This window comes from Heloderma suspectum, chromosome 5 (assembly GCF_057233095.1).
Source record: "Heloderma suspectum isolate Gila_16-S chromosome 5, 16-S_ref, whole genome shotgun sequence".
In the NCBI taxonomy this organism is placed as follows: domain Eukaryota; kingdom Metazoa; phylum Chordata; class Lepidosauria; order Squamata; family Helodermatidae; genus Heloderma; species Heloderma suspectum.
In genome coordinates this window covers 141982162-141994709 of record NC_139462.1, presented here as the reverse complement: position 1 = coordinate 141994709, position 12548 = coordinate 141982162, and the positions used below count along the sequence as shown (strand labels likewise).

Below are 12548 nucleotides of genomic sequence, written 5' to 3'. Positions count from 1 at the left end.
GTCAGTTTCTTGGGGCACTGCTTACTGGGATCCATATCAAAAAATGTTTAGTATAGGTCATTGTATAAGTATGCCAAGTTTCATACTTTTAATCCAAAGTGCATAATTTTAGGTTTAAATGCTAGAGTATAATTAACAGGTTAGGCTGTAATCCTATGCAGTCTTACCTGGTGGTAAGGTTCATTGAACACAATGGAACATTGAAGTATGCATGTATAGGATTGTTCTGCTGGATGAGAAAAGGCTGACATTTTTCCCAACAGGGTAATTCATCCCCCCCCCCCCCGAAGTAGTATTTCCCACCCTCCCTCAATGACATTTTGGGTCAGTTGTGCTTTTTTCATATTCAGATAAATGAGCTTGTGTTTATTTTTATTTATTTATTTATTAAATGTATTAATCGCCCATCTGGCTGGTCATCCAGCCACTCTGGGCGATGTACAAAATATATAACAGAACAGTTTAAAACAAAATTCTACTATAAAAATACCATATTTCTAAAAAATACCCTAACCCACCCCAAATGCCTTTCTGAACAACCATGTTTTTAAGGCGCAGCGGACGCTCATTTAAGAGGGGGCATGGCGGAGTTCCCTAGGGAGGGAGTTCCACATAGTGGGGGCCACACAGAGAAGGCCTGCTTCCTCATCCCCACCAGTCTAGCTGTCCTGGCTGACGGGACAGAGAGAAGGCCATCCGAGGCTGATCTTGTTAAGCGGCCTGTCTGGTGTTGCTGGAGGTGCTCCTTAAGATAGGCTGGGCCAGAACCATTAAGGGTTTTAAAGGCCAAAACCAACACCTTGAATTTGGCCCGGAAAACAACTGGTAATCAGTGCAACTCCTTCAGCACTGGAGTGATGTTATCTTTCCGGCGGCTGCCTTTAATCAGGCGAGCCGCCGCATTCTGTACCAGCTGTAGCTTCCGAACCATCTTCAATTGTAACCCCACGTAGAGCGCATTACAGTAGTCTAAATGAGAGGAGACTAGGGCATGTACTACCGATGGGAGCAGATGGTCGGGAAGGAAGGGGCGCAGCTGCCATATCAGATGGAGTTGATACAGCGCTGTCTGGCTCACAGCTGACACCTGAGCCTCCATGGACAGCTGGGAGTCCAAAATGACCCTCAGGCTGTGGATCTGCTCTTTCAAGGGTAGCTGTACCCCATTCAACACCAGATCAACATCCCCCAACCTCCTCTTGTCTCCCACCAAAAGTACCTCGGTCTTGTCTAGGGATGTACGAAAGACCCTTACCTGAACCCGAAACTTGATTCGCAGTGGGGGGGAGGCGCTCCATCCCCCAAAAAAATTCTGGCTGGGGGGGAGGCGCCGTGTCCCTCCCCCCCTGAAATTCTGGCCAGGGGGGAGGCGCCCCATCCCTCCCGCCGCGAATCCTGGCCAGCCGGGACCCTGCAGTCAGCTGTGATAGGCTACATAAATGTTTACGTAGCCTATCACGGCTGAGTGGAAAAAAAAAACCCGCGCATATGCAAATGGCGGCGCCCATGGGCGCCGCCATTTGTGTATGCACGGTTTTTGGTTTTCACTCAGCCATGATAGGCTACGTAAACATTTACGTAGCCTATCACGGTGTTTTTTAAAAATCTAGCCATGATAGGCTACGTAAATCTTTACGTAGCCTATCACGTTTTGTTTTGGGGGGTTTTTTACTTGGAAATGGTGGCGGTGGCAGCCGGTCGGAAGACCGGCCGCTGCCACCACCAGGGACATTCGCACAAGGTAAGTCCCGTCCTGGGGGGGGGGTGTGGGGGGGCAGACCATTTCGCCACCAATTTCGTGGGGCTGAATGCGCTGGCATTCGACCTCCCCGAGATTCGTGGCAAAATTCTCTGACATCCCTAGTCTTGTCAGGGTTCAGCTTCAGCTTATTTCTCCCCATCCAGCCACTCACCATCTCCAGACATTTGGACAGGGTTTCTACGGCCAACCTTGGTGAAGATTTGAACGAGAGGTAGAGCTTAACTGCTAGACTAAGCTCTAATTTTCCCTCTAGATCAAAGAGTTGGAAGGGCCTAAAAGGCCAGACAGTCCATCATCCTGCTTAAGGGCAGGACTATCCACACGCAGACCACAAGGTACCACAAGCTGAGAAAATGTGCACTGAAAGGTGCTTGTAAGACATTGGCCTAGTTCATACGTGAAGTTAAGATATTGTTGTTGAGCTCTGGGTTGACGTGATATGCAAATACAGCCATGTTAACAAACCATGGTTTGTTAATGGCAAACACCCCAGAAGGAGAACCTATGGATTGTTATTGGGTTGTTTAAATGAAGGATTGTCATTATGCGTGAACCAAGAACTACGTGTTGTTTATGGGTTGTTTCATCAGGCTACAGGGGTGGCGAACAAGAACTGTAAAAAGAAAAAAGCCCAGCTTCTCTACATGCAGCTGTGCTCTCACTTGCCGTTTTCTAGAAATAGAAGGGCAAAGTCTGTCTAGCAACACCAGCAAGGCAAATCAAATGCCTTTCTCCTTCCAGCAGCTCAGAGTGGCTCCTAACAGCACTAGGGAGTTTTCAAGGACTAGTTCCACTAGCCATTTATGCTCCCTGCTCCCCATTAACTAGCTGATTAGAGTCACATGCATGCACTTGCCATCTATGCTACCTCTACTGTGTTGATTAGCTGATTAGATTCACTTGCAATTCTACAGAAAAGCCTAAATAACCAGTAAAATATTTCATTACATGAACATGTAGAGTGTTATTTGTTTGAACTGAACTAGCAACAGGTGTGTATCAATCCAAGGTTTGCTGGCTGACACACAATTAGTAACTGGGTACAGGGGAGCCAGATACTAGCTTTGTTAAGTGGTATGTTATCAGTAGTGCCTGGCTCTAAGAGGGTAGAGGTGGGATTTTGGAAGATAGAATGGGTAGTGGAGTGAGGGTTTCCTACAGTAATACAGCAGAAGCTCTGGGAGGGAGCAGTTTGAGTTTGGAATAATTAGTATGGTGTGTGGGTGGGAAATGGGACTCATCAGAGTATTTGGTGGGGGGAGGGGGAGAGTGCATTACTGTAAGATGAGCTTTTAATTGAAAAGCAGGACTTCAAAAATGTTGAAAGGTATTTTCTTTATTTTGGTAAAATAACGGTTCCTTTGCAACACTGTCTCAGTGAAAAAGGGTTAAATTTCTTTGAATGCAAGTCATCCAGCATTTTGCCTAGGGCTGGGTGAAGGGATCCTTTCTTCAGTAGGCTACAAGCAGTCCTGGGAACAGCCAAGAAGTACTCCATGCCCTTTGTGTAGAATAGACTAATGGTAAGCAGACAGCTGATGTGGTGAAGCCATGACAGTGTCATAAAGGTGTTTGAGGAAAAGGGTGGAACAGATGAAGGAGGGAAACAACCCAGGGATTGAGAAAACAAACCATGTTTTTTTAATTCATCTGCCAAACAAACCATGGATAGGGCAACAAGCTGTGGGTTAACTATGGATTAAATTAACAACAAGTTAGCATTATGTGCTAACCAAGCCAATAGCTCCACGTGACTCATACAAGATAACCAAGCCACATTATTAAGAGGAAAGCACTCCTTCCATGTGCTTCCTGTCAGTATATTTTCAAATTTTTGCATAAGAAGGTCCAAACTGGAGTATCTTCATGCAGACATTTTAGTATGTTGAGCATATATATTCTTTTGCACATCCCTTTGCACATTTTGAGAAGGTTATACTACCCATCTTTACACACAAGTGGATTTAGTGCACAGGCTCAGGGAAATATGTGGGATCAGCATGTTTACTTGCTGTTTAAACAATTAGAAGAACAAAGGAAGTTACGACATGGAACGAAGCAGATACAACCTAACCAGTGAGAATATACTAACTGGACTAAAACAGTGGTAGGCGGAAGGTAGGCTGGGATCTACTGAAAGATCAATGAAAGATATGAAGTAGATTAGCAAGGTTTTCTGACTTCCGTTGTTTAACAACAACCAAAAGGCTCCCTTTCCCCCAAAGGAAATACTGTTTGAATCCCTGATTGGTAGCAACTCAGATTTTGATTTGTATTTTTATCTTTCTATTTTATGAATGTATAACCCTCCTTTCAATATGTGTGTACTTGTATATGCCAGTCCTCCCAGTCATAGGGTGAGTGCAAAATGGTAGGTCAGGGGTTGGAACCTATGACCTCCCACTCATAGGGTGGGTGTAGAAGGTCATTGGTTCCAACCCCTGACACATCATTTTGCATGTGGTTCTGCAATACACACACCTGAGGCTCTGTTTTGCACCTGTTTCTGGTTGGTGGACCTTAGGGTTTAGTAAAAATGTACACAAAGTAGATCCTCAAACCTGATGTCTACCAACCCCTGGACTAAAATATAGTTGGGTTTATTTCAGGTTTCACCTTGTGAGAAATGCCGCTGCGAAGCCAATGGTGAAGTCGTGTGCACGGTGTCTGCTTGTCCGCAAACTGACTGTGTGGACCCTGTATATGAACCAGATCAGTGCTGTCCCATCTGCAAAAATGGTAAGTAACAGATCAAGCTTCAGTAGAAGGCACTAAAGTCTGCTTTTGTTTCATGCTAGCAACAATTAAAGTAAAACTGCCAGTAAATATTAACAAAAGTTTAGTTTTAACAGGTATGTGCCTTCTTTGTACAAAATTACATTTTTCTTGCTTTGGGTGATGTGTATGTGGTGTTCCTGCTTTCTCCTAGTGAGAATTCCCCTTCTCTTTCTCACCCCCAGCAGGAACCACCTTCTCTCTCACACACACACACAGGGTTTCGCTTCTGCCAGGACCTTTAAGGCTTAGGGCCAACCCATTACTCAGCCCTGTATCTGCAAGGACACACAGACTTTACTTATAACCATGTACTGTTCCATTTATACCTTCCCCTTAGGTAGCCCAAAGCAGAATGCATAGGATTTGGTTAAACAAATAAACTTTATTAACTATAGCAAATAAGTTGTTGAATAATAAACAGGTAACTATTAATGGCTTTATCAGTATATGTTCTCTCAAACCATATTCTCAAACGGTCATTTCACGAATCACCACAGACTTCTCTCCTGCTCTCTGTCTGTTCTCAATCCTAAAATCCTAACCCTATTTCTGTATATCCTCATCACAAATCCTAACTCTGATCTTATCCCTCATTCCTAGTCCCTGTCTCTGATCTAAATCATCTCACATCAATTCCCTATCTTATCTGACTCTCTCAACACAGCACAGTTTATATAGCACACACACACACTCCCCCTTCACTCATTCAGCCAATCAACACACACATGCAAATCCACCATTCTTCCTCTCACACATCTCGCTCACACCAGAGATACTCACCATAAAGCACAGAGATATAACAGGAACACATAATCATAACCATAGACACGTTACAGGAACATGTTACTGTACTTACAGATTATACATATAGAGACATGTGATGTCACATGTAACAATCCTGTTCCACATGATTTGCATTAATCCTCCTTGTGCATATGCACATCAACAACAACTAAATCTTAGCATGGCAACATGTTGTCAAGGATCACTAGCTTCCAAACATTATAGTCCATGTGTTCCATTGCCCATAAATATAATATATATCTTCCAACCTGCACACATATGTACAGTAGTCCATCACTGTGTAATCCTACATGTCCACCAGATCTTTTCTCCATAATACCACTACAGTCCCTAGCAACATTAGAATCTTATTACCAACACAGCCACAATTTTCAGCCTCTTCTTGCTGTTGCCTTCTCTTTCTCAATCCTTCTTGATAATGAGAGATGTACACTACTTTGGGGACAAATTCTCCATCTCAAGACAGTACAATGGGAGGAATTCCTCAGGGTAGTGAGCTTCTGACCCTCAGGGAACAAGTTTGTTCCCTTGAGGCCTGGAGAAGCTGAGAGAGGTTGGTGAACAAGGCCTGTGGAGACAGGATACCAGCATCCCCCTCCTTTGCTATCACAGAGAATGAGTGTCTTGGGGAAGGAGGGTATTACTCTGAGGCAGAGGAAATGATCCCTTAGAAGGGGCCCATGTGAAGGATATGCCCCTGGGTGGTGGTGGTCTCCTGGTAGTTGGTGATTAAATTATTAGAAACATAGACACCTGCGTTTGATTGGCATGTAGACTACACAGTGACTTGCCTACCTGGTGTGAACTTTGATGATGTCCTACATATCTAGATAGCCAGGTAGATAGTGCTGGAGTGGAGTCCATGGTCATGGAGCACAGTAGCATCAATGACATGGAGGTCCTGGAAGGCAAACTTAGGGTTCTAGGTGGGAGGTTGAAAATGAGGACCTCCAAGGTACCTTGTTCTGAAATGCTACCTGTTGTGTGTGCAGCTAGACAGGTGAAGCTGAGGAGCCTCAATGCACAGATGCAAGAGTAGTCAAACAGAAATGCAGTCCAAAGAGCAGAGGCAAGCAGAAGTCAGGAATGCCAGAGCTGAAAGTAACTGAAACTGAAGGCTTATATAGCCAGAGCTTCCAGAGCCCCACCCAAGGCTCAGCTGCAGTTCATTAGAAGCCCCCTGGCAAAAGTCCTACTCATGAGGAGGGCCTTGTTCACAAAGGTCTTTATTCCTGAGGAGACCTTTTCTGCAAGTGGGCACTCCTTCACCAGGCCAAGCTCTTAGCCTATACCTTCAGGCACTGGTGTTCTTGGAAGCTGAGTGGTGGCTCATCATCCCCCTCTGACTTGGAAGCAGAGCTTTCCACCTTTCAAGAGGGGTGATCTGAAGCCCTCTCTCCTGAGGGCCCAGCACCTTCTTAGTCAGGCCCAGGATCCCCTGAAGTGATTTGTTCCCTGAGGACATCTGGCTCAGGAGGCTTGAGATCATCCTCTCAAGAGGATTCCTCCAAGGGGGACATGACAGTTGGCTTCAGAAGGAAGTCTGCTTTGCCTCAGGACCCAAAAGAACTGGACTGAAGTGATCCAATTCTGCTCAGGCTTCAGACTTTGTCTGAATCCGATCCACATCCCTAATATTAACTCAACAGATTACAAGGGCAGTCTTGACCATCTACGGCTTTTAACTTGTTTATCTTTTACATAAAATACCACCAGCAATGCCACACCTCCACATAAGCTGTGCTGATTTAATTATAGACAGGATATTTAGGCCTTCAATGATGGGAAGTTAGATTATATTAGACATTATCTGTCTGTAAAAAAAAGTAAAAAAAAATCAACCCCATTCCGTTGCCATAGTTGTTCCTTTATCAAAGTTTACTATATATACACATTATAATATTTATTCATTTATTTTTCTTGTAAGTCCTTTCCATAAGTTTGCCTCTACTTGCTTTAAAGAAAAGTCCATGATTTTCAAGTTCATAATATATTAAAGAGAATAATTTATTAATGGAAACTGAGGCTTCAGAATCTTAAATTAAATTCTATTTAAAATAAAGGTACCTTTTGGACATTATTGGTCAAATTTTCAGTGGCAAGTTATATCCACATACATAATGAAGGCCCCTGCACCAGCAAAACAAATCAATTATGAACGTTGGCAAGATCTGCAAAGACACTACAAAAGGATGCTCTAATCATACATTTTGCAGTAGAGTGACGAAGTTATGTAACTGTAAAGATAATATCTAAAATTATTATAAATGTGGTGCCCATTGCTGTTCATTGCTATGAATGCAGAGGACACTTTATCTTTGACAATAACAACACGCTTGGTCTACCATCACCTGGAGGACTTTATTGTGGGGGAGATGAGGAGTATGGGATTTATGGCTTGTTCCTGAGGTATCACCCTTATGCTAATATCAGTTTGCCATGGAACTGCCCGGTTTTACAGTTTGCTGATCCATGCCTTTTGATACCTTGGCATCTCATAAAGAAAGCAAAGCTTTCTGTTGAAAGTCTATGGAGCCTCATGGAAGTTACACTGGAAATACATACTGCTCAAGCACCTGATTGAATAGCCTGAATTTCTGAAGAAGGTGCCCACTTCTGCTGTAGAGCCTGTGTTTTAAGCAGATAAGACACAATTTAGTACTTATTTTCACCATTAGGCATTCATTTCTGTCTAAGATAAAACACTAGTCTGAGCCCAGTCCCATGGTACTCAGTTTTATTATTTCAGGAATGCTTAGAGGCACACAACTATTTCCATAAACATTTCTGGAAAATTTAAAATTACAAGAGCAATCCTATATCCCCTAGACAGCATCTGGGGGAGATAGGATTTTTTGGTTTCCCAGCTCCGAGCTCATAGACAGGAAACTATGCTCCCTGTCCCCTTCCCCTCATAGCCAGGGTGGAGAGAACCACAGCGGCTGTGCCAGTCTCTGTGCCTTTCCATGCTCATAACACGGAGGACGGACAGAGTGAAGAGGGGGCAGGGAGGAGACCGTGGAAGCTGTTTTAGACAGCCTCCTATGCGGTCTCCAGCCCCGTTCCCGCCCCCTCCCTGAAGCCGTGCTCAGACGCCCAAAATCGGGCATCTAAGGAAAACGGCAGGGCAGCCAGAGCACAGAAGGAATCCTCTCCTCCCCTTCAGCCGCCCTGCATCAGACAGTCGGTTGCCTCCAACTTCAGAGGAAGTTTCAGGTGACCATCTATCTCAATAGGATTGTGCCCTAAAAGGAGGCGGTTTGGGGGGGGGGAGTGACATTTTGGGGAAAAATTAATCCCTCCCCCCCAAAAAAGGAAGAGGACAGCTAGCATAGGGAAAGCCTCACCTGTCACCTCTGAGGCTGAGAAGGCAGTCTTCACTTTTCAATATCTGGAGGAGCAGGGGCCTCACCTTTTATTCCCCAGATGGCTTCCTGCTTTTGCTGTGGGCAGGCAGGCGCCTTTCATCCCCCTTCCCACTAATACGGGGCTGGGCCTGCGAGAACTAGACTTGTTTGTTGTTGCTGCTCAGCAGTAGCCATCAGATATATCCTGAAACTCCACACGCTCTGGACAGTTAATAGACATGTTCCTTTCACTGAGATGGGCCTCTGCCAGTGAATGGGGATGGGGAACTCAGTCACTACTTGAGAAAATTAGAATAGAATACAATAAAAATGACAAATAGTTCACCAGTCAATTTGTTTAGCATTGGAATATAAGTGCCTATAGATATGCAGTGCAACACAACTTTTTGGAGGTCATCCAGTGTTTTGGAGTTGGGTGCCATCAATATGCTGATGACCCTCAACTCTACAAGTCCTTTACATCGGATTCTGGTGAGGCAGTGGAAGTGCTGAATCAGTTTCTGGGCCTAGTAATGAACTGGATGGGGGCCAGTAAACCAAAGCTCATGAGACAGTTTCAACCTGTTCCCAGACGTGGTGACTTGCTTTGTTTTTGACAACAGCCAAAACACTTTTAATACTCTTTAGCCTATGGGAGAAATGGGTTAGATGCCCGTATGATTGCTCTGCTAACATAGTAGTTGAAATTATTTCCCTGGGGATAATTTGATTAACAAATTAACAGTACTTGGCATGGGGCAGAAAAGAAAAAAAACTGGACAGTTACAGTATCCTAGGATGAAAATCCTTTGTCGTAAAATTTCTTGGATAATGAACAAAGAATTAAAAAACAGAAGTTTTCTGCTATGCCAGATACATATTGGACCCTGTAGAATTGATCTTGTATCCAAGCCATCCATTGTATTTATGTTTTTCTTTCCTACAACAGAAGGCTAAATGCATGTTGCATGCAAATGCATATAATGGAGCTCCTATACAGTCTTTTTTAAAAGAAACACAGTGGCTGTCTTCATGAGCGATTCAGTGCAAAGTTAGAGCAGTTTGAGTTCCTTTGCGACAGATGACGTCGTCACCAATCTGCTGCCAACCAGCCGCTTCCCTCTTGAAATGCCACATTTTCTGAAACTCTTTTTACTCAGTTTTTTTTTTAATGAAAGCGACTCCCTGGCAGTTTTACCACAGTGTGCCGTGTCCCCCGCACCCGCATTAAATCCTGGGCGTGCCTCTGTGACCTGGTAGTAATGTGGTCAAAGGGGTGGGATACCCCATTCCCTCTTGTTTCCCCAATGGAAGTAGTTTTTCCCATTGAGAAAACCCCCAGGAGCACAGCAGCGACCCCTCACATTACCGCAGTAGTGGGGACACTCATTCACCTTAGCTAGTCTGCTTTTAATCTTTAATATATTCCCCCCTTCTGTGCATGTTTACTCAGAAGTAAGAGATAAGCCTCACTCCCTTGCAGTGAAAGGGTTAAATGTTAAGTTAAGTAACTTGCCCCATTCTTTTGCTTCTCCAATGTTCTCTTAAATCGCTATTGCGATGTTGTGCTTCTTTGGTGTTCTGTAGTTTCTCTGTTGTTATGTAAAGTCCCTTCTCTGCTTTATTGCAGTAATGATCTTTTAGGTTTATGGGAGCTTCTCATTACGAGCAAGAAGGAGAAAGGGGTGGTGGTGGAAGCAATAAGCAAAAGTGCACACATGGGGGAAAAATGGGGTGGGAGCAATAACTCTGCAGCAGATTGCTGAGATGCAGCAAAATTGGGGTGGGCGAGCAGCTCTCGGTAGCCTTCAGATGCTGCACTGGAGAACTGGGGGTTTTGGTTTCTTCAGGGAAATCTTCACACATGGGGAAAATTAGTTGCTCATGGCTCAAAATATAGTTGACATGACATTATACACCACACGTCTCTAACAGCCGTAACTGTGGGAAGAACCCTAATGTACTGAAAAACTAATACCATCCATTTTGGAGAGAGGATCCAGATAAGAAGATTCCAAAACTGACCAAGGTGGAAAATCTGATCTAAGTGGAAAAGACTAATGCTTAGTACTGGTCAGCAAGTAGGCCCGATTATATAAAGCAAGACCCAGAAACCAAACCCACTTTCTTTAATTGGAAATTACATACTTTTCAAGGATATTTGTGGCAGGAAGGAATATCTCCCCCCCCCCCCCCACACACACACACACACACCCAAATTTACAAATATTTGTCAGTAGTAGAACATGGAATCCCACGTATAACATAAACAATCAGAGGTAAAGAATTCATCTTGGGAGTATTTACCGTACCCCACAAACTCAACTGTGAGATCACATTAATCAGCTTATTCAAACTGAGCTTGATCATTTGAGATATGTCTCTGAGAATGAGTATTCCCAAATACGTAATAGGATCTGGGCACCATCAAAACTGCCAGTTAGTTAATACACTGCAAGATAGAATATAAGTAATAACATCTGAGCACCATCAAAATTGCCAGTTACTTATTACTTATTATTACTTATTACTAATTATTAATTATTACTTATTAATAATTACGTATAATAATTACGTATTACCATATAAGTAATAACATCTGGGCACCATCAAAATTGCCAGTTAGTTAATACACTGCAAGATATAGTATCTCCAGTCAGCATCAGTTCAGACTTTGACCAGTTAACTGAATAGCCAGACAAATTACCAAAAGTATTAATCAGCTGCTTCAAAGCCAGAACAGATGACTGAAGTTTCAAGATAAACAATAAAAGATCATCAACAGAAAGAATAATTATAAATTATCATACACAAAACTGTGAATACGACTAGTCTGTCTAAGAGCACAAGCCAGAGGTTCCAAACATAAATCAAATATCAGAGGAGAAAGTGGACATCCCTGTCTGGTGCCTATCCCAAGTGAAAAGAAGCCAAAAAAAAAAAAAAAAGACCATTAGTTATAACTCTAGCTCTTGGGGATGAATGTAAAATTCTAACCCATTTCAGAAATTCTGCAGGAAAGCCAAAATTACTCGACGTAATGAAAATAAATTTCTAATGAATTTTGTCAAAGGCCTTTTCAGCGTTCAAAGAAACAGTAGCTGTCTGTTTTGTTCTGTCCGTGTTTAAAGCTATAGGGTCCACATCTAATCTGAGATTATCTGCCCCCTGCCTGTGTTTAATAAATCCCACCTGAACTGTTCAAGCCAATGTTGTGATATAGTCTTGCAATCTGTCAGCCAGAATTGCAGTTAATATTTTGAATTCTATGTTAATTAATGAAATAGCCCAGTAGCACCGTAAGTATGATCCTTGCCAGGCTTAGGAATCACAGTAATGTAAGTATCATTTAACAATGAAGAAAGGGAGCCTGGTCCAAAAAATACAATTATAAAATGAAGTTTTGGAACGAACAGGTTGGAAAATGTTTTATACCACTCAGTTGGAAACCCATCTGGACTAGGCTGATTCCCAGTATTCATATTCCTACTTTCTTTCACAATTTCCTCAATACACAATACCATGCCTTAAAGCATAGCGATAGCAAATAAAGCAACCCCCCCTCCTTCTCCCCGTATCTGAGTCTTCCATTATCTTTCATTGATCTCGCGCCTCTTCTTGCCGCTTTAACTCTTTTGACGGAGGGAACTGAAGCGGAACACAGCAGGGTAATTTGATGGCTCATTATTTGCAAGCTATTTGAAAACGGAACAAAGGGCATTTAGTGCAGGAGGGTCGCTGCATCATATAATGAGCCCGCAAACGTCCGCAAAGGAGCAATCTCAGTCGCAGGATAAAAGCCCGGCGTGAAGGAGCCCTTAGGCTGATTGAAACTCCCAACAACAAAACTAAGCAGG

General features: G+C 43.3%; 1 protein-coding gene across 1 annotated transcript in view; it reads left to right on the top strand.

Annotated features, from left to right (window-relative positions):
• VWC2 (von Willebrand factor C domain containing 2) overlaps positions 1-12548 on the top strand; it is a 112996-nt gene that overhangs the window by 35733 nt on the left and 64715 nt on the right. The window contains exon 3 of the mRNA XM_084857702.1: positions 4372-4501. Coding sequence (XP_084713828.1) covers positions 4372-4501 — 130 coding nt within the window. The remainder of the gene's footprint in view (positions 1-4371; positions 4502-12548) is intronic.